We start from the raw sequence: 23,294 nt of genomic DNA, 5'->3' as shown, positions 1-23,294 counted from the left end.
GAGGTCGAAGTTGTGTCAATTTCAATATTTCGAGATAATGAAGCACGAATGTAAATTAAGAAAAAAAGAAAAAAAAACAAGGGATTAAAAAAAGTTCTTTTTCTCGAGTAACATTTAGTCATCATTAAAATAGAATAATTAATAAATCAATAAACTTTTGTAATTACATAATTTGTTGTACGATTAGAAAAGACATAGATTAATTATAATAATAATAATATATATTAATATACGTTAGATATTAATTTTAAGTTTTGAACTAGATAAATTTCTCATGATGAGATGAATTAGAAACGTGAAATAAAATATTTCATTAGGATACTTACAATTGGTTCGCCAACGGGATGTCTCTTATTAATTTCTTTTTTATGTTGAAATTAATAAAAGGAAGGAAAAACTAAGGAAAATTTTTTTTATATCTAAGAACAAAGAAATAACGTTGAACTAATTACTCGCTATATTAATATACCCGTATGACGTCCAAAAGTATAGATCCTTTTTCCTATTCGATCTTTTTCATGTAACACGTAAGATTTATTTTGAATGTAACAATACCGCGAATAAAGTTACCTATAAAACGGTATTATATTCGATAGTATCCAATATAATCCAAGATCCTTAATAATTCAAGATTCTCGAAGTCCTGAAACTAAATTCGAGATTTCCTGCTTGGAATAGTTTTGCTCAAGTTTTGTCGTTTTGCAAACGTAGGATCGTTTGACTTCATATTGTATATATATTGTTCTCTCAGTATTATACGATTCGCTGTCCATAAATCATCCGTATAATCCGTACATTCTGGTAGTACATGTTTAATACCATTTATAACGGATTATCGGCATTCTGTCGCTTTTCGAAGAAAAGCGTCCGTTAGAAAGCCATTTTGAAAGCATCCTTATGGAACTAGCACGATTACATATAAATTTGACTTGATCGTAGAATAATCAAATGAAATATAATAATTTATTATTCGGTAATTTAATAATACCATGCAAAAATCGTAAAATATCGAATTTTTGATTTTTGATAATAGGAACGTATTGTGAAGTTTTTTTTTTCTTTTTATTTTTGTTTATTTATTTATTTATTTTTTTTTTTTTATGAACATATAGATCAACCAACGAAGCAAAAAAGAATTGCACTAAAAGGAAGAGACATTATAATACTCGTGCAAGTATTTCGCGAAACGATCGACTGCGAAATAAAAATGTGGCATCGGGCCAAATTCTTTCTCTCTCTTTTTCTTTTTCTCTCTTTTTTTTTTTCTATCTTTCGTTCTCTATAGCCCGTTAAAAAAGGCAGAGACAAAAAAGGGGCGAAAAAAGAGAAAGAAAAAGAAAAAGAAAAAAGAAACGTAAAGTGACCAAGTGGGAAGAAAAAAATGACGTAAAAAAAAAAAAAAAATAAAGAAAAAGAAATAAAAATTAAGGGAAAAAATGACCATCGAGTTATTTCCAAAGAAGAATTATAATCTTTTTGCCATACAAAGAGAAAATAATTGTGAATTTAATCGACCTGGTCTGTCGTCATCATTTATTAAATGAAACCAAGGACTTCTAAGGAAAGAGAAACTATTATTATTATCATTATTATATCACGACTTAGACCGGTATTTTATTCTAAAGAGAATATTTTAAAATTTTGTAATAAAAAATAAAAAATTTTTTCTCATCAGAATTTATATTTGCTAAAAGCTAAAGTTGCTTGAAATAGTTTCGTCAAGAAAGAGAGAGAGAAAGAGAGAAAAGGTAGAAAGAAAGAAAAATCTTTCTCATCTTTGAAAAATACTTTATTATAAACATTAAAATATAATTTATCTAATTATATTCTAAACGATATATTAATACTTTGGAACAAAGAAAAATGTCAATTTATAAATTTATCATAATTAAATATATTTTTATCATTATTAATAATTATAATTATTTAGAGAGAAAAAAAAAAAAAGAAATATGTTTTGGTCTTAATGAAACGTGTTTACGATAGAAATGAAATTACACGTAAATATCGGACATTTTCTTCTTTATTTGTTATTATTTCGATCGATAAAATATTGCATTTTATATTAACTTTCTGAATGAAAATAACATGCCTTATACGAATTTATTTTTATAAGAAGATATTACTTTTGTAAGTGTGTAAATATTTTTATTAGTGAATCGATACGAAACTTGTGTGATCTTTGAGCTGATACATACACACACACACACACACACACAAATATATATATATATATATATATACATATATTTAGCGTCTTTTATATGTCATATGCGTAAAGACCGAGAAAAAAAGTTGCATCGTCTGCTTTTAGCCTTTGAGATGGTCTTGTCGTAAAAGGGTCTTCTCGATGGATCTCGGTTGGGCGAATAGAGGGGCTCTCAGCTTCCTTTGGGAAAAATCAATTTCGCTGACGCGACTCCTAATCCGATTAATTAAAGGCAGGCGCCGGAGAAAGGCCATCGAATTTTGAGACCGAACATCGTACGATGTACCGTATTATCGGCTGTATCTATGAAATTCCATTCGTGAAAAGCGTTAAAGCAGCTCAGAAAACGTTAGCTGGTTTTGCCACGGGGGATAGAAGGTTAAAGGGGATTAAACGGGCGGGATGGGATGAGAAATGGGTGGTGGATGCAGGGAAGAAGAGGAAACGAAAAGATAACCCTCGAATAACTGTATTGGTCGATATATATCAATTGCTTTTGATATTCGCTCGAATTCGTAATGCTTTGTTACATATTTTACATCAATAGATAAGTCCGATTGTCGTATTTTGTAACGAGCATGTACCCCTTTTCTTTTATTTTCTTTCTTTTTTTCTTTCTTTCTTTCTTTTTTTTTTCTTTTCTTTTTTTCTTTCCTTCCTTATTATCTCTTTTGTGAGCCCTTTCGACGTTTCTTTTACAATGGCGAGATTACCAAGGGAAAATATTGTATTTTGAATAGAGAAAGAAACTCTGTCTCTCTCTCTCTCTCTCTTTTTTTCTCTCTCGTTAACGATCCAATGTATTCTTACCAATAATATTCTCTTGATATTGGCGATGAGGCTACATAATCGAAATGATATATCCGCCATTACGATCGAACGAAAAAAAAAATTATTTCGCAAGTATCAACGATTTATATCCTTAGCAGAGTTGAGGATATGATTCATTTCTTGAATCACATTTTTTTTTCTTTTTTCTTTTTTTACGTTAATAAAAAGATATTGTTGATTCAATTCATCCTCTGATTATTTATTTATTTTTTTATATTCGTGATTAAGGATAGATCAATTCTTATTTATCAGTTTTATTTATCGTCGAAATATTTGTCACACACACACACATATATATATATATATATATATATTGTCTAAAGAAGTTATATTATATACGTAAGAATTTATTAAATATAATATATTAATAATAATATAATTATAGGTACATATAAAAAAAATTAATTTCGAGAATATAATGCATAGATTCATAATACATAAATATACATACATTTTTTCCTATTTATATATATATATATATATTTATAATTATAAATAATTTATACAATAAATAATAAATTTATCATAATTGAAAAATGTAATTTAATGATTTTGTAAATTCTACAAATTAGAATAATTAATATAATGGCCATTCTTAGTTATAGTGAATTTGTAAATTGAAAATAAATATACAATTGGTGTTTTATATTTTATGTTTCAGAAATCTTAAGAGGAATTATTAAATTCTCTTACTGGATCAAGATTGAAGCTTAATTTCTAGAAAGACATTACGCTACTTGACACGGATCGCGTTCAATTAATCATTCTTCGAATTCCAATTGATGCAGCTTGATTAGTATCCTGCAATGTGTTATTCAACGTGACACGAATCGGTCAATGTTTCCATTTCGAAAACGTAATTCGATCCTTTACACGAACGACGCGTTTACTTTTATTTCGTCATTTTCTTCTTTTCTCTCTCTCTCTCTCTCTCTATATATATATATATATATATTTTTTTTTTTCCATGTCTTTTTTCGTTTTCTTCTTTAACAGTGAATGGTAGTTCGATGTGTGCATTGGGAAATATTCCATCAATCGCAATTCCTTCCATTCTCGTATATCATCTATTTACAGTGCCACACATTTGTACGGGACTTTTTATCATACATCGAATTCCTTTTAACAAAAGCCGCGATCTATAAAACTGAACCTCGAAGCAATTTCGCATATATCGATCGTCGAAATCGGAAGTTTTTGGTTTTCCATTCTTCATCGTTAGTCGACGAAGTGGAGTTAGTGGGCGGAAAAGAGAGGAAGAGAGACAAGGGGGGGGGACAGGTTGGTTTAGTAATTTTCTCACGGATTTATTCGAGTTCGTTCATCATTGAAAAAGAAGTAATAATAGAAGAAAAATAGTAAGAAGAGAAAAGAAAAGAAAAGAAAAGAAAAGAAGAGAAGAGAAGAGAGGAGGAAAAAGGAATCGGTAAAGAACGAAGACAAAAAAAGGGGGGGGGGCCACAAAAAAGAGACAGAGGAATAAATTCAGAGAATAAAATTGATCGATCGATCGATTTTTAAAGATAATTGTAAAGAAGTAATAATTTGTCATCTTCGTTTATTACAAAAATCATCGTCAAAATTGTAAAATGGACAAGTGCGACGATTAAATCCCTTTTTTCCATAATCAGTGAGATGTTCCCATGAGAAGAGCCGTCTGCGTGGTAATGTCTTGTTGTTGTTGGTGCTGCGACAGCGGGAATAGTATAGCCGGTCCAAGAGGAACAACAGGAGCAGCAGCAGCAGCAGCAGCAAGTGCCATCGTAACCGGTGGCCGAAGAAGTGTCGTGGTTGAGAACCACGTTCACAGGAGCAACGTGGTGAGCGGGGGTGGTCTTGGCATCGCGTCCGGCCTCTCGGCGATGCTCTCCCTCATCGTCGTCACCGTCGCCATCAGTACTGGCGAGTGGTTGTTGACCGAGGAAAAACTACCCAAGACGTCCTCGAACGCCTCAGTCGAGCCGGACAGCAAAGTGACATATAGCGGGCTCTGGCGTGTTTGTGTCGCCATAAGTGAGTATATATATACACACACACACACACACACACACACATATATATATATATGTTACGTCACATTTTTTTCTATAACGACATTATATTAATCTCGAGAAATTTTCTTCGTTTTTTGTCTTACATGACAGCTAGATGTACGCTTCTTTATTATTTTTATTTTCTACTATTATTATTATTATTTCTTTCTTTCTTTTTAATACGATGTTTCACTGATCTTGACAAAATGGGATCAAGCACGTCGACGTTGATCGGATCTCGTTCGTTGAATTTCAACAGTATGAACTAAAAGTAGTTTATTCGATGACATGAGATAAGAGATCATCGAAAGATCGTCGGATAATCGTGTAATTGATTTTTCGAAAAGGTATTTTTATTAAAAGAAATTCGATGGACAGAAAGATGAAGGTTTTTTTTTTTTTTTTTTTTTTGAAGAATATCGCTCTTTGTTTGTTCTTTTCTCATTTTTTTGTTTGTTTGTTTTGTTTTTTAAGTCGATTCGGAGAACAATTGATAAGTATGAATGGTAAAACAGTTTGCTTGCTGTGGACTTTATTTAAAATAAAGAGGAGGAAGAAAAAAAAAGTAAAAAAAGAAAATGAAAGAACATTTATTTTAGTTCAATCGGTTATGTTACTGTAGATTGTTTTAATGTCACGAATGGTATTGCTAAGTCCTTAACACCGTGTTTACATTTCCATCGATTGAGTATTATTCATCTCAATATAATACCATTGTTTACTTCGTTACTGAAGTTGTGTCTATATTTTAATGAATGTTTTTTCCTATTTATATTCTGTATTATGTGCATTATGTGTATTATGTAAAAATGAATAGTACTTCTGATTCGAAATAAATAGACCGTGCCGAGAGATAAATAAAGAACAAAAGGGAACTCCATGCATATAATCTGTTACACAATTGAGATTTTATTTACAAAAAAAAAATAATCAAAAATATTTATGTATGTATAATATAATATATGTTATATTATATCAAATATATATCTAAAAAATTTTTTAAAAATGATTTTTCTTTTTTACTTTTTTAAAAAGAAATAACATGTAAATCTATGCCTTAGTGATTCTAATAGTGATGGAAGAAAAAATTTATTTATTATTTTTCACGAATTATACGTTAAATTATATTGTTCTTAAAGTTGCTTTCTCTCTCTCTCTCTCTCTCTCTCTCTCTCTCTCTCTCTCTCTCTCTCTCATTCTCACGAGTTTTTGTTTTGGCTTCATATTTAATTATTTAAATCGATTTTAATTAATTATTTCGTAATAATGTGTAAAATAATATTACAAACGAGATGTATAATATTTTTTCTTTTGATTTGCATAAAGAAGATATAAACTATAAAACGCATTATGTGTTATTATTAATAATAATAATAATGATAATAATAATAATAATAATAATAATAATAATAATAATAATAATAATAATAATAATAATAATAATAATAATAATAATAATAATAATAATAATAATAATAATAATAATAATAATAATAATAATAATAATAATAATAATAATAATAATAATAATAATAATAATAATAATAATAATAATAATAATAATAATAATAATAATAATAATAATAATAATAATAATAATAATAATAATAATAATAATAATAATAATAATAATAATAATAATAATAATAATAATAATAATAATAATAATAATAATAATAATAATAATAATAATAATAATAATAATAATAATAATAATAATAATAATAATAATAATAATTAGTTAGATACATAAATTTTAGTATATTTTTATATTGTCAATTATATATATTTTGTTTTTATAAACATCGAAGCCTATTCGAAATTGCTTTTAATTTTTTTCATTTCAATAAACATAAACATAAATCAATTAAAATATATATTTCAATAGAAATCTGTTGACGCGTGTATTACGTATTATTATCAAAATATGTATTAATTTATCGTATATGAGAACTGCGCCATTAAAACGACTATGTTTAAAATATTAGAATCTCTGAATCAGATTAAACGGATTAATTTTGAATAGGATTAATTTGAATTAATCATGAAAGAAAGCATTAGAACTATTCGGTGTAGTCAGTAATGCAATTAGAATAGCTTTCTTTAAAGATATTAAAATACAAAGCAGTTTAATACATTTCGTTATAATATAATCACAAATCGTAATTGAATTTATCGCTTTTGACCATTTATATGAATAAAGTATTTAATGAAATAAATTTATATATATATATATATATATATATATATATATATATATATATATATATATATATATATATATATATCTATTTATAGGATATGAATTTAATTACGATTTCTAATTTTATATTTTATTTATTTATTTTCTTTTTCAATATTTCGATAAAATTCTTTCAACAATTTAACAAACGTCAGATGCTTCTAACAAATTGAATTCGTTATAATACCAGGTAGTAATTCAAAGTATTAGAGTTCAAAGTTATAATATCGATTAAAATATAATAAATTTTATTTGGCAAGAACAAAGAAAATTTATATTTGTAAAAAATATTCAGTTATTGCAATTTTTCCCTTCGATGTGTTATTTTGCTAAATTAAAAACCATTTTCCGATAGAATACAATTTTATCAATGTTGTTGCAAATTACTGTTAATACGATCGAATCGTTTCGCGGTAATATGTGATTCGAAATATTTTAAATCATTTGGAATCTTCTGATGTTCATTTTACGAATTTGAATCAATTTGAGTCTGATTCGAGTTATACAAAGTCTCGAAAATCTCAAATATCTTTTATCAATTTTCATTGTTCCATCGACAATGGAATCGCAGACACTTCGAGTTGCATTGAATCTGTATCGTAAAATTGAATCAGAATTGAAGCTTAAGGGATTTAACTTCTTCGGGTTGAAAAATTGTACGTATCTTGGAAATTTTATATTCTTTTCTTCTTTTTTTCTTTTTTAATTTGCTTGTAATCTTTGTTTTTTAATTGCTGTCAAAAAAATAATAAATTAAATTTCAATTCTAATAATTAGGTAGACGTTGTTACACGATGCTTTGTTCGTATGAAAAAGAAAACAAAAAATACTCTACTCGTCCAATTTGTTTGTATATAATGCTCTCTGTTATCTGCAACCACCGTAAACCCCTCGACGGAAATCCGAGCTCAATGGGGCAAAATCGTAAGGTTTCTGTACAAAAGAGAAAGAAAAAAATTATTTAAAATTCCATTATTGTCCTTATGAAATAAAGATTTAGCTAAGTGATCAATAATATTATCGTTATATTATATTTATTACATTATTATTATTATTATTATTATTATTATTATTATTATTATTATTATTATTATTATTATTATTATTATTATTATTAGAACAGATATATTTAATATTCATTTTAATCAAATATTTCTTTTATACGAACGGCTAAAATTAATACACATATTATATATTATACATATATACAATTATAATAATTATTATTAGTAGGATGATAATGTATTTTATTCATCAGAAAAAAAAAGAGAGAAAAAAAAAGTTAAATTTGCATCAAGAACAAAAGCGTCAAAATTAATGCTCTGATGATAAAATTTAATGTCAGTAGTAAGTCATTTGAAGAAATGATAAGAGAACTATTTTTGATCTTAGGATTGCTTTGAAGTCACTCGATTCTTGAAGTCGTAAGTTGAAAGGACTCGATTTTAGAAGAGGATCTTTTGAGAAACGATCCTCCAGATAATAATATAAATCCGAGTGTTATTCGATTTGATGGTGCCAAGATCAGTACAGATATGACCGGTAGAGTTGGATAATGGAAAATGGAAAATATTGAAAGAAAGAAAGATAGGAAGAAAGAGAGAAAGAGGAAAAGAAGAAGAAAGAAAGAAAGAAAGAAAGAAATAAAGAAAGAAAGGAAGAATGAGAAGGAGTGAAGGGGAAGGGGAAAGAGGAGAAGGAGAAGGAGCAAGGGAATGATGATGGTAGTGGTGGTGAAAGGGATTGATGCCGATAAAACCTTCGCGAGTTTCTTTGAAAGTACATCTAAGCATTTCCACGCGTGAAATTGTATCCGAGAAAAATTTCATTCGCTACCACTTGACCTTTCTGTCCTTGATGCTGGTCAATTCTATTTCGTCCCATTTATTCTTCTCTTTTAACATTTAATGAAAACTATTCCGGCTTAACGATAATGTAAGCCAACCGCCGACGTACTTGCTTGGTTCATAAAAAAGAAAAAAAAAAAAACAGAAAAGAAAAAAGGAGAAAGAAAGAAAGGAAGAAAAAGGGTGAAGGAAAATAATGGATCTTTAAAATTAACACCAAGAATTTTGTTGGATTTTTTTTGTTGGAAGGAAATATAAGAAAAAAAAAAAAAAAAAAAAAAGAAAGAAAAGAAAAATCCTGAAGAAATAAACAAAGTTTATAATATCGATATTAAATGTTATTATTAAATGTTAATGCATAACTCGTTATTATACGTATGTATGTGAGAAATATGTGTATATTTATTGCATGCAACGTTTTTTCTATTTTTTTTTTCTTTTTTTTTTCATTATTATTATTATTATTATTATTATTATTATTATTATTATTATTATTATTATTATTATTATTTATATAGCGTATTTCATGATGTTATTGCAAAGATGTTAATATTCTTTTTTTCTTTTTTTTTTTTTTTTTTTTTGATGGAATCGAATATTTTGGAATACTTTCGTTTTGTTTATTGATAAAAAATAATAGTAACAGACGAATATTTTTTTTCATTCGTAAATTTATTCATTTTAAAAAACAGATTACATATATATATATGTGTGTGTGTGTGTGTGTGTGTGTAGATATATTTATTCAGGAAAACCATAAATGCGATTTAGTCGATCGGTTATTTAATTCTTATATTGCGTTATAGAAAAAAAAAAAAATAAAAAAAAGGAAGAGAAAAAAATTTATAACAAATAAATTCGTTCTTCGGAAATGTTGGGCATGTAGTAGCGGTAATTACTCTTGAAATTTTCGATATTAACTTGCGTAAGAATTTATGTCTAATAGAAAATATAGCGTGGAATATTTTAAGAGAGAAAATTTTTGCGACTCAACGAATCTTTGTGCTTATTTTTTTGAATTGAAAAATGAATCGATCGATGCACATGACGTAGTCAAGTATCAACCAGTGGTTTTTGAAAAATACATGTAGATGTTTCAAAGAGTGACAGAAAAATATACTAGGATTTCGATTACAATCAATCAAACGTTTTATTGTACAAACAATATATTTTTTTCTTCATTCAAGCAGATACATCCTGTATAATGCTATTTTCATTTTGTCAACGATGAATATAAAATTTTTTTCAGAATATTTTTCTATCGAATTGATGATAAATATCGAATGAAATTGAATGTCGACGACGTGCATTCTAATTAAAAGATTTTCATTATTTTACACTTCGAGAAATGAAAATGGGAACTTATATAGATAGTTCGGATAATTTAATTGATTTTGTAGTCAAATAAAAATGGTACGTGTAAATTTCAATGTAAATTATTTATTTGTTATTTTTTTTTTTTTCGGGGAGGGGATGATTCACATCGTGCAAATAGAATAGAAAGGAATGCAATGCATAAATCAGAGAGGAATGCAATATATTTATTTTCAACTGGTAGAAAATATAACAAATACATTTATCGTTATTGAAAAATTATTTTGGATTTGGTTTTTTTTTTTTTTATCTTTTTTTATTTCTTTCTTTTTTCATTAATTAAGAATTTATTACTGCTGTTAATTGCTAGGCAAATGCGAACAAGCAATTGAAATCAATTGAAATCAAACTGAAAATTAAAATAAATTAATTAAAATCAAATCGAACATTAATATTATATCCTATTGTTGGAAATACATTGCAAATAATGATTTAAATAATGATCAAGGATATGGAAACTTGATTTTAAATCACATAACGAATTTTTTTGATTCTAATAGTAGAGGATATATTAAAAATATAAAATGTGCTTGGCGGGAAACCAGGTTTCGTCAATATTCCCGAGTTTCGTAACTTGCGGAACGGAACATTGTATTGCCGTGTATATCGCAGTATACGATTGCAGCATAATTATATCTTTTTAGCATTATCATCGAAATCATCCCAATTAGTACGAATAATAATTCATCATAAAATTTTATATAACTGTTATGTTTCTTTTTTTCTTTTTATATTATCCAAGGTATAAATCAAATCTAAGCGAAACCTAAGATTCCGATTAATTCGAATTTCGATATAATTTCAATTAATCTACGTTAAGTTCGAGTTTGATATCAATTGATATTTGTATTGCGCCCGAGTTATGTTCAGAGTTGTTATAATTTGAACTTCGAATGAAATCGACCTCAAATAGAAGAAAAATATTTTCACGAGTATCTTGTAAATCATAGCGATACGTGGATAATATCTATGAAATAGGAAAAAGATATATTGAAAATTTCTATATAATATTTAAAAATGATTGAAAATATTTCTATTCGTTTTAATCAAAATATATCTATGATTATCCATATAATTCCGATAACTTGTCCATAATGTTCGTTCATAATATTCGAATAGTAATATTTTATTTATGATTCTGACGTAATTGCTATTTACTTTTTTTTTATATTTGTGAAAAATTTTTGTGATAAGTACGATATTTCGAAAAGTCGTATCGGAAGAGCAAGACAGATCTATGATAAAGAGAGAGAGAGAGAGAGAGAGAGAGAGAGAGAGAGAGAGAGAGAATAGTAAAGGACATTTGGTCCTTAATACGTAACGTTCGTAAAGCTTTAGCCGGATTCCGGCCTATGTTTCTCAGATAGAAATGGTTGTTAGGAATGGTACTCGGTAACTCGAAGGATTTTGTTGAAATGAGGAGAGAGAGAGAGAAAGAGAGAGGGAGAAGAAGAAGAAGAAGAAGAAGGGAGGAACACACTAGGTCGGAAATGACTCGTTACCCGGGGCACCGGAAACCACTCTCCTTCTGCTAACCCCATCAGTCGGTCTCGATTCATTTCTACGAGTCTACGAACGAGCGTCGGAACGATGCCTCTTGGCTATGCCGTTGGATGAACGGTGAGAAGAGGATGAGAAGGAGGAGGAGGAGGAGGAGGAGGTGGAGGATAAAAAAGAAAAAAAAAGAAGAAAAAGAAAAAGAAAAAAAAAGCGGAGGAATAGAAATGAAAGGAAACCATTTACCGATGAGCACAGGCGCTCGACAGCGGGATAGCTTCTTATTGCGGTCGAACGATCTTGAACCTCTTGCTCTGGGATTTGAAATCAGCAATGGAGTAGGCAAGGAAACTAGGAGATTTAAGCAGGACGTATAGGAAGATGTTCGATCGAGGAAAAATTCTTTTTTTCTCTCTTATTTTTTTTCCTTTTTTTTTTTTTTTTTTTTAATTTCTTGTACTTTTTTTCCTGTTCTTTCTTTTTTTCTTTTTTTTTGTTAACTTTCTCTCTCGCTTTGTTCCATTCAACATTCAGGAATTAATCGCTTTGTATATTTTAAATTAGTAATTCAGACGTAGAAATCGTATTTTTGTATAGCGCGTTTATAAATATAAATAAATCTAAATAATCGATTATATATATATATATATATATATATATATATATATATATATATATGTATGTATATATATAATTATTAATTTTAAGCTTATACTTGTTTAATAATTTAGATTAAACTTTCAGTTTTTTGATTTCGATTGTCCGATATTTTATTTCATACTGTTAGAATATTAATCATATGAACTGATGAAACTTTTATTTATTTATTGTTCTTAACAAGAAAAATATATATAGTCAATCTGTATATACAACTTCATTTATATAGATGAAGATTAAAATGACAAATATATTAGTATCAATATTAAATATTTATTTTACATTTTTAATAATAATAAACTTTGATCTTTGCTTTGATTCATATGCATTTCAATATTTATAATGAAACCAACTCGTATTATCAAGTTTTATGCAATATTATACTAGTACGTTTCTAATGCATAACAAACTTTAGTTGTAAATTTTAAACAAATATGTAATATTTAAAAACATATATATATATATATATATATATATATATATGCATTAATAAAAAATGTAAAGATTTACAATTCTCGATGGTATCAGCGTTAGCAGTATATAAATGTTATTAAACATTAATTACTTTATAATAGAATATTATATATCTATTATTATTACAACGTAAAAATATTAATTTTATTAACGATATTTAAGTTGACGTAATTTTTGCATTGTATTATGCGAACCGGTATTATTATTATTATGTCCGGGGTTTAGGTATACGTAAAATTACTTTTTGTAACATCTAATTACTTACGGCTCGAATCTTATTCCTTATTATAACGAAAAGACGATCAGAGAGATAAGCGAAAAAATTCACGCTCCGTGCATTTATCCGCGCCGAAGGGTAATTTCGTTGGAAAGAAGGAGAGAGAGAGGGAGAGAGAGAGAGAGAGAGAGAGAGAGAGAGAGAGAGAGAGAGAAAGAGAGAGAGAGAGAGAGAGAGAGAGGAAGAAGAAAAAAAGGAAAGTAGAAGCAAAAAAAAAAAATAAGGAAAAAGGAAGAAAGAAAAAAAAAAGGACGAATTAAATCGCCCGTAAGAAGGCGTCGAGAAGGGTTCTCGTGGAAAACTGGTAGAAATTGGTTTTTCCTCACGGTAACTGGATTTCTTGGCGCTTTTATTAACGCCTGCACGACGACGACAACGACGACGACGACGACTACGACGACGACGACGACAACGACAACGGTCAGTCGGGTAACAGCTACGCCACGAATAAAAGTGAAAAAAGAAAAAAAAAAAAAAAGAAAAAGAAAAAGGAGAAAGTAAATCGGGGGTAACTTCTTTGCAAGAACTTAATATAATAATTTTTCGTTAAAATCGTGAGAACAATAAGGAAGCTACGAAAGAGGAAGGAATTATTGAGAGGAAGAAAATAGTACGATGACGGGAGGGTTAAGATATTAGTTTTTGTGAGAGATAGAGATAGAGAGAAAGAGGGAGAGGGAGAAAGGGAGGGAGGGAGAGAGAGAGAGAGAGAGAGAGAGAGAGAGGGGAAGAGAACAAATTACAAAGGACAGGTTCGATATTTTTTGTTCTTCCTTTTTTTGCTGCTTTTTTTTTTTAATTTTTTTTTTTTTTATGGTTCTGCTCTAGTTTCGTTTCGTAAAACATTATGAATGTATGAGAAATTATATATATGTATAGGGTGAATCAATAATTATTAACATCTCAATTATCTCTGTTATTTTCGGTTTTATCGATGGTTTTTGCAATAATGCATGTAATGGGTAATCGTGAATATATGTACCAATGATCTCTTTTCTCCTTGTTTTTTTTTTTTCTTCTAATTTTAATAACAATAGAAGAAAAATATATATATATATATATATATATATATATATATATATATATATACGTGGCTTGTTAAAGTCATGCGTGAATCATCAGATATTTTTTTCTCTCTTTTTTTTTTTTTTTTTTTTTGATGAATACCATGTCGTATCAATCACTTTTTGAATATCTTTTTTCTTTTTTTTTTTTTCTTTTTATTCAGAATTCAGATATTCAAAATATAACAAAAATTTGATGAAACTCTTTTTCCTTTTCTTTCTTTCTTTCTTTTTTTTTTTTTTTGTTTGAAAATAAAATTCAACGATGAAAAGTTATTTTGTTTCTATTATCTTTATGACTATCGACATGAATTTATTTTTTATTAAACGATGTGGATATTTCAAATAAATATTGAAACGTAAAAGAATTCGTATAAGTTATCGTACTTTCTTTCACAATTTATTTTTTCCTTTTTAATTAAAAATCGTAATTTACTTGTTTTCGTTAAAAAAAAATTAATATTTTTATCTTTTTTTTTCGCTATTATTATTATTATTATTATTATTATTATTATTATTATTATTATTATCATATCTTTTTAATATATCTGAGGAAAAAGTTTATTTAATAACTAGATAAAATGATGTCGATGAAAAAAGTTTACAATACTTTCGTTTGGTCATTATTTGTACATACTTGCAAAAATATATATATATATATATATATATATATATATATATGCATGTACGTAAATATGTATGTATGTATGTATGTATGTATTTACATATATAAGATTGGTTTCGTAATACGTAGAAAATATTGCAGTGTCAGATTTTGAAATTTATAACATATTAGAAAAGTTTATACATACAACCTTATTTTAAAGTTAGACGTTCATACTCGTGTTTAACTAGTTGTCCGTTTACTTTTACGGTAAATATTTAATAAGATCATTGTTAACTTGTTAAAAAAGTTTAACGTGTCGCCTCATAGTCTCTTGAATGTTATTAAAAAGTTACGAAGCAAAATGAAACTCCATGGTATTATGGAAACATTGGAGAAAACCCATTAAAATGAGAGATGCGATATCCATTATTAAATAACAGAAATTATATATTGTTTATAATACCAGTGAAGGATGAAGTATATCGTTAATAATAATGACTTTACAATGATCCCCTGTATCTCTGTAAATAGATATAAGATAAAAAAAAAAATTCGAACACTTACGAGCATCTTTTTATTTATAAACGAAATATCTTTTCTTTTCTTTTTTTCTTTTTTCTTTCCTTTCTTTTTTATCCTTTTTGAATTTTAATCGTCGATCGCATCCCACAAGATACAATTCATCAAACAATTCATTCTACATTTGATTTCGAAGAAAAAGCAAAAGAAAAGAGGGAAGAGAAACGAAAACAAAAAGAAAAGAAAAGAAAAGAAAAGAAAAAGAAATTAGATTATTATACTTAAGAAAGTTATAGATTTAAAAATTGCATATTATTTCTATGAAAATTTTATTCCCATGTAATATTTCCTCGAATAAATATTCTTTTTTTTTTTTCCCTTTAGATCTAGATAACAGATATTGGAAATGAATAAAAAAAAAAAAGAAAGAGAGAGAGAGAGAGAGAGAGAGAGAGAGAGAGAGAGAGAGAGAGAGAGAGAAGGAAAAAGAAAAGGAAAAATATATGGGAGAAAAAGAAGAACAATGAAAATATTTCGATTCGATATGTTTCAGGTTCGCGCATGGAATACGAGTGTTCAAGTATCGACTATTTTCCAAACGAGGAATACAGTCCCGATCCCAGTGACTCAACGATGGCGATTCCATGTGAGTTAACACCTGTCATTCTTGTAACGAAAGTTCGTGAAACGAACGCATTTATAAATGAAATAGTATTCAGCAGAGCAGCAGTATCAGCAGAACAGTAATAATACCAGAGCGAGAGAGAGAGAGAGAGAGAGAGAGAGAACGAGAGAGAGAGAGAGAGAGAATTTGTTTCTAAAACTATCAAAGTGTCACGTGAACAGCATTAGAAATTGAACTTTACTATGGCAGGAAACTATACGCGAGTCTTATTGGTAGATAGATATTTCTCGTAAATACGAGATAGAATGATTAACGAGTTGATTTATTTGATCTTTCACGTGATACCTTCTCGTTTATATTTATATATCGATGAGTTTTGGCAAAAGAAAAAAAATCGAAGATTAAAGGAACGTTTTGGAGGAAGAGTGAGAAAACAAAAAAAAAAAAAAGAAAAAGAAAAAGAAAAAGAAAATAAACAAAAAAAAAAAAACAAGCAAAAAGAAAAAAACAATGAAAGGAAGAAACTATTCTTCCCGGTGCAAAGTTTTTTCAGGAAATAACGAAGAAGTTTGCAATAAAGAGACCGGGAGATTCAGGAGGCAAAGTTTCAGAACTACGATCTGCGAATTTTGGAAGAGACAAGTAGGAGATAGAGAAAGAGAGAGAGAGAGAGAGAAAGAACCTTGAGAGTAATAGGAATAGGAGAAACCAACGTTCTTATATATGTAATAATAAATTAACCTATTCTTACATATATACTTTACGTAGTTTCCAAGTTTTCGTGGTTCCTTCTGGTTAATATCATCATTTCGTATGTAGTAGCATAATCTTGACAAAATATACGATTTCTGCACGAGATCATTTTATTATTTCGAAATTAACGAGATTAGTATACGTTTTTGGCGCCGCAAAATAGATCAGTATTTTCGGAAACTTTCTATTCATTCTTTTTTTTGCCCCTCCCCCCTTTTCTTTTTCTTTTTTTCTTTTTTTTCTTTTTTCTTTTTCTTTTTTTTCAGGTTCCTCTTTCTCTTTTCACGAAGAATTTCAAATATTAAAATATTAACGAGCTCAGTTTGACAAAATTAAAAGGCAAAAAGTTACGGGACAACGAACGTTGTTGTTTATAATTTAAAAAGGGGAAAAAAATTTGGAATTTTCAATTAATAAAAAGTATAAAGTGGAAAATGTGGTTTTTTTTGTTTTTTTTTTTTCTTTTCTTTTTCTCTCTTTTCGAAAATTCAGAAACTTAATGTTATTCATTTTTCTAGATAGATATCAAGAATTGGACTGATTTTCAATGATTATCATCTTTAGAAGCAAATTAAGGGATATGCCGATAATCTTCATTCATTCATTCATTCATTTATTAATTCTTTTCTTGTTTCATAAGAAGTTGCATTCATTTCTCTATCGCGCGGAACTTGTCAGGACGAATTTTATAATATACCCGTGATATAAGAATAGCAGAGAGTCATGTTAAATCAGAAGCTGGAATAATTATTTAGAGATTCTTTTACAATTAAAAGTTTAAATTGAATCTGTCAAAAGTATTAAATTAATCGTTACAATTTGTTACCCTGTTTATTATTTTCTTTTTCTTTTTTCTTTTCTCTTTTTTTCCTTCTTTTTTTTTTTTTTTTTGAACTTCAAACTTGGATTTTCTACTTTCATTACAATCGCGATAAAAAAGAAATGGAAGAAGATCGTGAAATTAATCGTTCGGAAAATTCTTTAGTAAATGAATTATCTTCTCCGTTACAATGATAGAATAAATGAGAGAGGACGATTGCGATCATTTAAAATCGCAATAATATTGTTGGTAGGATCATTGTTTTTAAGAATAGCGTTATGTAAGTTTGGTGAACTTATGGTGTTATGCGTTACGATCTAAAACTTTTGACAAAGTCTTTTTCTTTTTTCCTTTCTTTTCTTCTTTTTCTTTTTTCCTTTCTTTTCTTCTTTTTCTTTTTTCCCCCCTCTTTTCACTTTGAAACTTCCCAGTTCAATGTTTCATATCAATTTCCTTTTTTCTTTTTTTCCTTTTTCTTTCTTTTCTTTTTCCTTTTCTTTTCACCGAATTATTCACACAAACGTATCGTTTATTTACTTAAGACCGTTCAAAACTAAAAATAATTTACGATCGATACAGTAACGCATGAGATGAGGGAAAGGGTGTTGGGGTGTTGTAAATTGGGGTGAGATTTAATCCAATCGATGTAAACGATGTTCGACAAAGTAGACAATAAACGCGCGAGATGGTAAATATAAGAGGAGATAGATAGATAGATAGATAGATAGATAGATAGATAGAGAGAGAGAGAGAGAGAGAGAGAGAGAGAGAGAGAGAGAGAGAGAAAGAGATTGCAAAGAGAAGTGAGATGAAAGAGGAAGTCAATGACACGAAAACAAAGATATACGCGTTTGGATGGATGTGTCATGACAAATAATGTCAAAAGAGACGCGCGAGGTATAACCAAGCGGGGTTTACAAAGAAATTTTTAAATTCTAAAAATTACCAAAGTCATAAGTGACTTTTCAGCGCCAGCTGTCGCGTGTCCGCCTTTTTTTCTTTTTTATTTTTTTTTTTTTTTTATTTTTATTCTTTTTCTTTTTTTATTTTTTTTCTACATTCAAGAACGTATAAATCTTCACACTGTCGACAGTTGTAAACTATGAAATGACGTTTTTCTTTACAAATATTACCTTTTTTGCAAATTGGTCGGGACAAATATGTCGAGAGAATTAATCGATCGATATATTAATATCGATCTTTCGTCGAATTAAAGCGATATACTTTTTCTTTTTCCATTACGTGTACTGAATCTGTTGTTATCATGAGTTTCTTTTCTTTTCTTTCTTTCTTTTTTTTTTTTTTTTAATTTTTTTTTTCTATTTCTTTTTTCAAACTTACTAAATTCTAAGGAAAAGTAGAATTGTGGGGAAAAATTTGTAAAAGGAAGACAGAGAGGAACAAAAAAAGAAAAGAGAAAAAAAAAACAAAAAAGAAAATGACGTTTAATCTTTTAAAAGTCTAGATGATAAATATGATGAAAAGATCTTTTGTTTTTTCTTCTTCTTTTCTTTTTTCCTTTTCCCCTTTCTTCTTCCCTTTTTTTACTTTGAACTTCGTACGTTCACCTTCTCGAAAAATGTCATACAGTTTAAAAATACGTTCGACGTAAAAATACGTTTTTCCTATCAGTATTAAAGTCGCGTGTAACTGTATGTCGCATTGTTTGAAAAGGAATTTTTTTCAAAAAAAATTACGCGGACTGTCTTGATATTAAAAAAAAAAAAAAAAAAAAAAAAAAAAAAAAAAAAAAAAAAAAAAAAGAGAGAGAGTGAGAGAAAAAGAAAAAAACAGAAAAAACAAGAAAAAAGAAATCATACCATTTTGAAAGTAACCTTTATATATATATATATATTATGAAATATTGAAAAACATAGATTGTCGTCTTGTAGTAATATTTCATTATCAAAAAAAAAGAAAAAAAAAGAAGAAAGGAAAAGAAAGAAAGAACAATCTAAGTGAACAAACTTTCTTTCGACGATCTTAGAAGACCGGAACCTCCCCTTAAGTTGTAAGGTTACGGATTGATTGATGGTGGAGGTTGCGAAGACGTCGGCCGTGCTATGTGATAAAGCGATAACATTTCGATCGTCGGACACTATTGAGCCGATCATCGATATAAGGTACTGCAGGAAATTTCGATTGGGTCTCGTCAATTGCACTGCTTTATAGGAACCCGAGAGAGGTACAGGGAGGGGAAGAGGAGTGGATTCGTATGGGATCCATATTGGTAGTTAGGATTAGGATACAGATAGCTTAGAAAATTCGTTTGACGTTGGAAATCAATGGAGGATCTATTACGTTTTCCTTTTTTTTTTTTTGTTTTTATTAATTTATTTAAAATAACAATTTGTTTTACGTTTAATATTAATTTGCGTTTAAATTGTCATTGGATTAATTTAAGATTATTTCCTATCCGTAATATAAAATATTTTAATAATACATATCTTTTATTTCGACAATAAAGAAATGACCAAAGTCACATTTTCATAACGTGTTTAGACTCCGCTGTCTTGTCGAATTATTTGGCAGAGAGAGAGAGAGAGAGAGAGAGAAAGAGAAAGAGAAAGAGAGAGAAAGAGAGAGAGAGAGAGCGAGAGAGAGAGGCTCAATCTCGATTTAGATTTCATATGTATAACACGATATTTTCGTTTAACGTTATGCTCATGATGATAATCTTGACGATTGAGATATAACCAATGTCTCGTCTTTTCGTTATTGCGTTTAAAACTCGACTCTTTTAAAGATTTCAACTCATCATTTAAAATCTCGCTTTAGATTCAACTTTTATAATCCACGTTTTAAACTCTCGACTAATTGTAATATGATTAGATGATTAACAGAGGGGAATGTTTATAAAAAGGTTTATAAATAAATATATATATATAAATATATATGTATATATATTTGTATATCCAAATATCGGATGTATGTTTAATTCACTGCATACAATGAATCCTATTCGGATTATTTTAATCCGACTATTATATCAAAATTTTTCTTAATCTGTGAAACAATGGATCTTTTATATATATATATATATATATATTTTTTTTTTTCTTATGTTTAGGTAATGTTCGTATTTTAATTATTTAAAATGACAATTATTACGAATGACTTATAATGATCATTTAGAGAAAGTTTGAAGGATCACGAAGATCCTACAATTTGTATTTAATAGATCATTCGTTTTTTCAAGTGATCGTTGAACATGTGTACATGTGATCAGAAAGAAATAATTTTCTTCGCGGATTGTCTCGTTTCTTTTTTCTAAGATTGTTTATTTTCTCTATTATTTTTTTCTTATTTTTTTTTTTCTTTGCTAATTTTTTTTTTCTTCCATAGATACTACCGAAGATTTCATGTTGTTATTTTATTTTATTTTATTTTATTTTATTTTATTTTCTTTTTCCGTTTTCATTCTTAATAATGCATTCTTAATAATGCATAGATCATTAAAGTATAGTTCATATTTTATTTTTTATCTATTTAATAAATTGTTTTAATTTGTGATTTTAATTTGTCATGTTTTTCAATACGTAATTTTCGTAAAGGATTTATATGGAAAGAATTTTTTTTGCCAAAGAAGAATAGAATAAATATATCCGATGTGCAATATAATCTTTCAATCGAAGCTTATAGAGGATTTAAGTATAAGGATGGGCTTTTAGATATATATTTGGAGTAAATGATCAGAAAAACGGCATTCAAATGAATTGTTTAGGAATCGATTTACATAATTTACCTATAGATATAAATTCTACTAAAATATAGCAGAGATTCTCTCTATCTCTCTCTCTCTTTCTCTTTCTCTCTCTCTCTCTCTCTCTCTCTCTCTCTCTCTCTCTTTCTCTCGTTTTAGCTAATTTATATCGAAATTAGACCGTAAAGTTTCTATCAAGATGCAAAGAGAAAAATTGATCGAATGAATTGTTAAAGACAAATCAATCAAATTAATGAGGTACAATTATTAACAATAAGTATTTGAATCGATACGATTAAGAATAACATATGATGTATTATAATAAAATAACATCATTATTGCTTTAATGATAATTACTTCAGATTATCTAATTATTTTTCAATGATTTTTACTTTTGTATCTTTTCGTTTCTTCTTAAATTTGAATTCTCATATGAAATTATCATAATATCACATAAATCTTATGAATATATACATACATATATGTATATACAATTTTTTTTTTTTTTTTTTTATTTTTAATTTCAAATACGATTACTTTCAAAATTCCTATAAACTAATATTTTAAAATTACATCATAAATTATTTGTATCTTTAATGCTTGATCCTTTTTTGTCCTTCTCTTCGTTCTTTCTTTTTTTCTTCCCCCCCCTTTTTTTTTTCTTTCTTTTCCCAAATAATTTGAATTATTTAATATTTATAAAGGAATTTCCTTTAAAGTCAGTTTTTGAATGCATACCGTATCGGAATTTTGATACCATGTAAATTTTTGCGATTCTTCATAATGAAATTTTATCCCTTTAGCATACCATTAGATTAATTTATTATTCATAATAAGATTTTAATTTTCTCGCCCTGCCAATTCATTCATTTCTTACAAAGGTTATATAGAACTTGAGAAATGTACAACTTTATCAATATTCTTTGATTTATTAAGCTTATAATACATTATTCGAATGGAAGAGGTTGCTTTCGATGAATTTATTTGAAAGATATTGATACAATTTTCTCATGAAAGTTATTAAACTGATCTCTGAATATCTTTCGTATATTTTATATAACATGATATTAAAGTTCAATGATTCTTTAACATTTTCCAACAAACTTTTAATTATAAAAGAATAGTTTGAAAATTTACTCGTTCGTTAGATATTATATAAATATATATATATATATATATATATATATATATATATATATATATATATATATACAGATGAAATTTTTTATCTACTAATGAGCTGTTTTCTTATTTTTTTTAATTTAAATCTTTCAAATAACTCGATCGAAATTTATATATATATATGTATATGTGTGTATGTGTATGTGTGTGTGTGTGTGTGTGTGTGTGTGTGTGTTCGTTTGTTATAAATAATAAAGTGTTAAGTTTCATCAACGATATGATACCTTTTACAACGATATTGGTTTTTTTTTTTTTTTTTTTTTTTAGATACGATCGCAGGAAATGCTTTATTTAATCAACAGAATGAAAAATATTACATGACTGTAATTTCTGATGGAAATGGAATTTGTATTAAAAAATTTACGCAGATAATCAAAATGCATTACATCGAAATTATAAAGTATACTTTAATATTATAATACATTGACGAACATAACACATGATAATATTCTAAATTTTCTTATGAAATTTTCGGGAAATATTTTCTAATGGATAATATTATCGAATAGTGAGATATCATTGATAAATCGATTAATTTTTTAATTATACGTAACTCTTTTATATATATATATATATATGC

General features: G+C 27.6%; 2 protein-coding genes across 16 annotated transcripts in view; one reads left to right on the top strand and one right to left on the bottom strand.

Moving 5' to 3' along the window:
• Positions 1-23,294, top strand: part of LOC124430083 (voltage-dependent calcium channel gamma-7 subunit) — a 35,562-nt gene that overhangs the window by 3,114 nt on the left and 9,154 nt on the right. For 6 of the 15 annotated variants that reach the window (XM_046976180.1, XM_046976171.1, XM_046976174.1 and 3 more), the window contains 4 exons: positions 3,702-3,896; positions 4,118-4,466; positions 4,672-5,053; positions 16,185-16,277. In XM_046976180.1, the coding sequence (XP_046832136.1) occupies positions 4,684-5,053; positions 16,185-16,277 (463 nt within the window). In that variant the 5' untranslated portion in view covers positions 3,702-3,896; positions 4,118-4,466; positions 4,672-4,683. Of the gene's footprint in view, positions 1-3,701; positions 3,897-4,036; positions 4,467-4,671; positions 5,054-16,184; positions 16,278-23,294 lie in introns of all 15 variants that reach the window. The other 9 variants (XM_046976179.1, XM_046976178.1, XM_046976177.1 and 6 more) reach the window with 6 other exon arrangements.
• The window catches only part of LOC124430085 (transmembrane protein 114), a 38,153-nt gene continuing 22,947 nt past the window's right edge, over positions 8,089-23,294 (bottom strand). Inside the window, exon 6 of the mRNA XM_046976187.1 lies at positions 8,089-8,248. The gene's annotated coding sequence lies outside the window, so the exon portion shown is untranslated. The remainder of the gene's footprint in view (positions 8,249-23,294) is intronic.

Source organism: Vespa crabro, chromosome 17, assembly GCF_910589235.1.
Source record: "Vespa crabro chromosome 17, iyVesCrab1.2, whole genome shotgun sequence".
Taxonomy (NCBI): Eukaryota; Metazoa; Arthropoda; class Insecta; order Hymenoptera; family Vespidae; genus Vespa; species Vespa crabro.
Note: the sequence above shows the minus strand (reverse complement) of the source record. Positions and strands in the feature narration are given on the sequence as shown.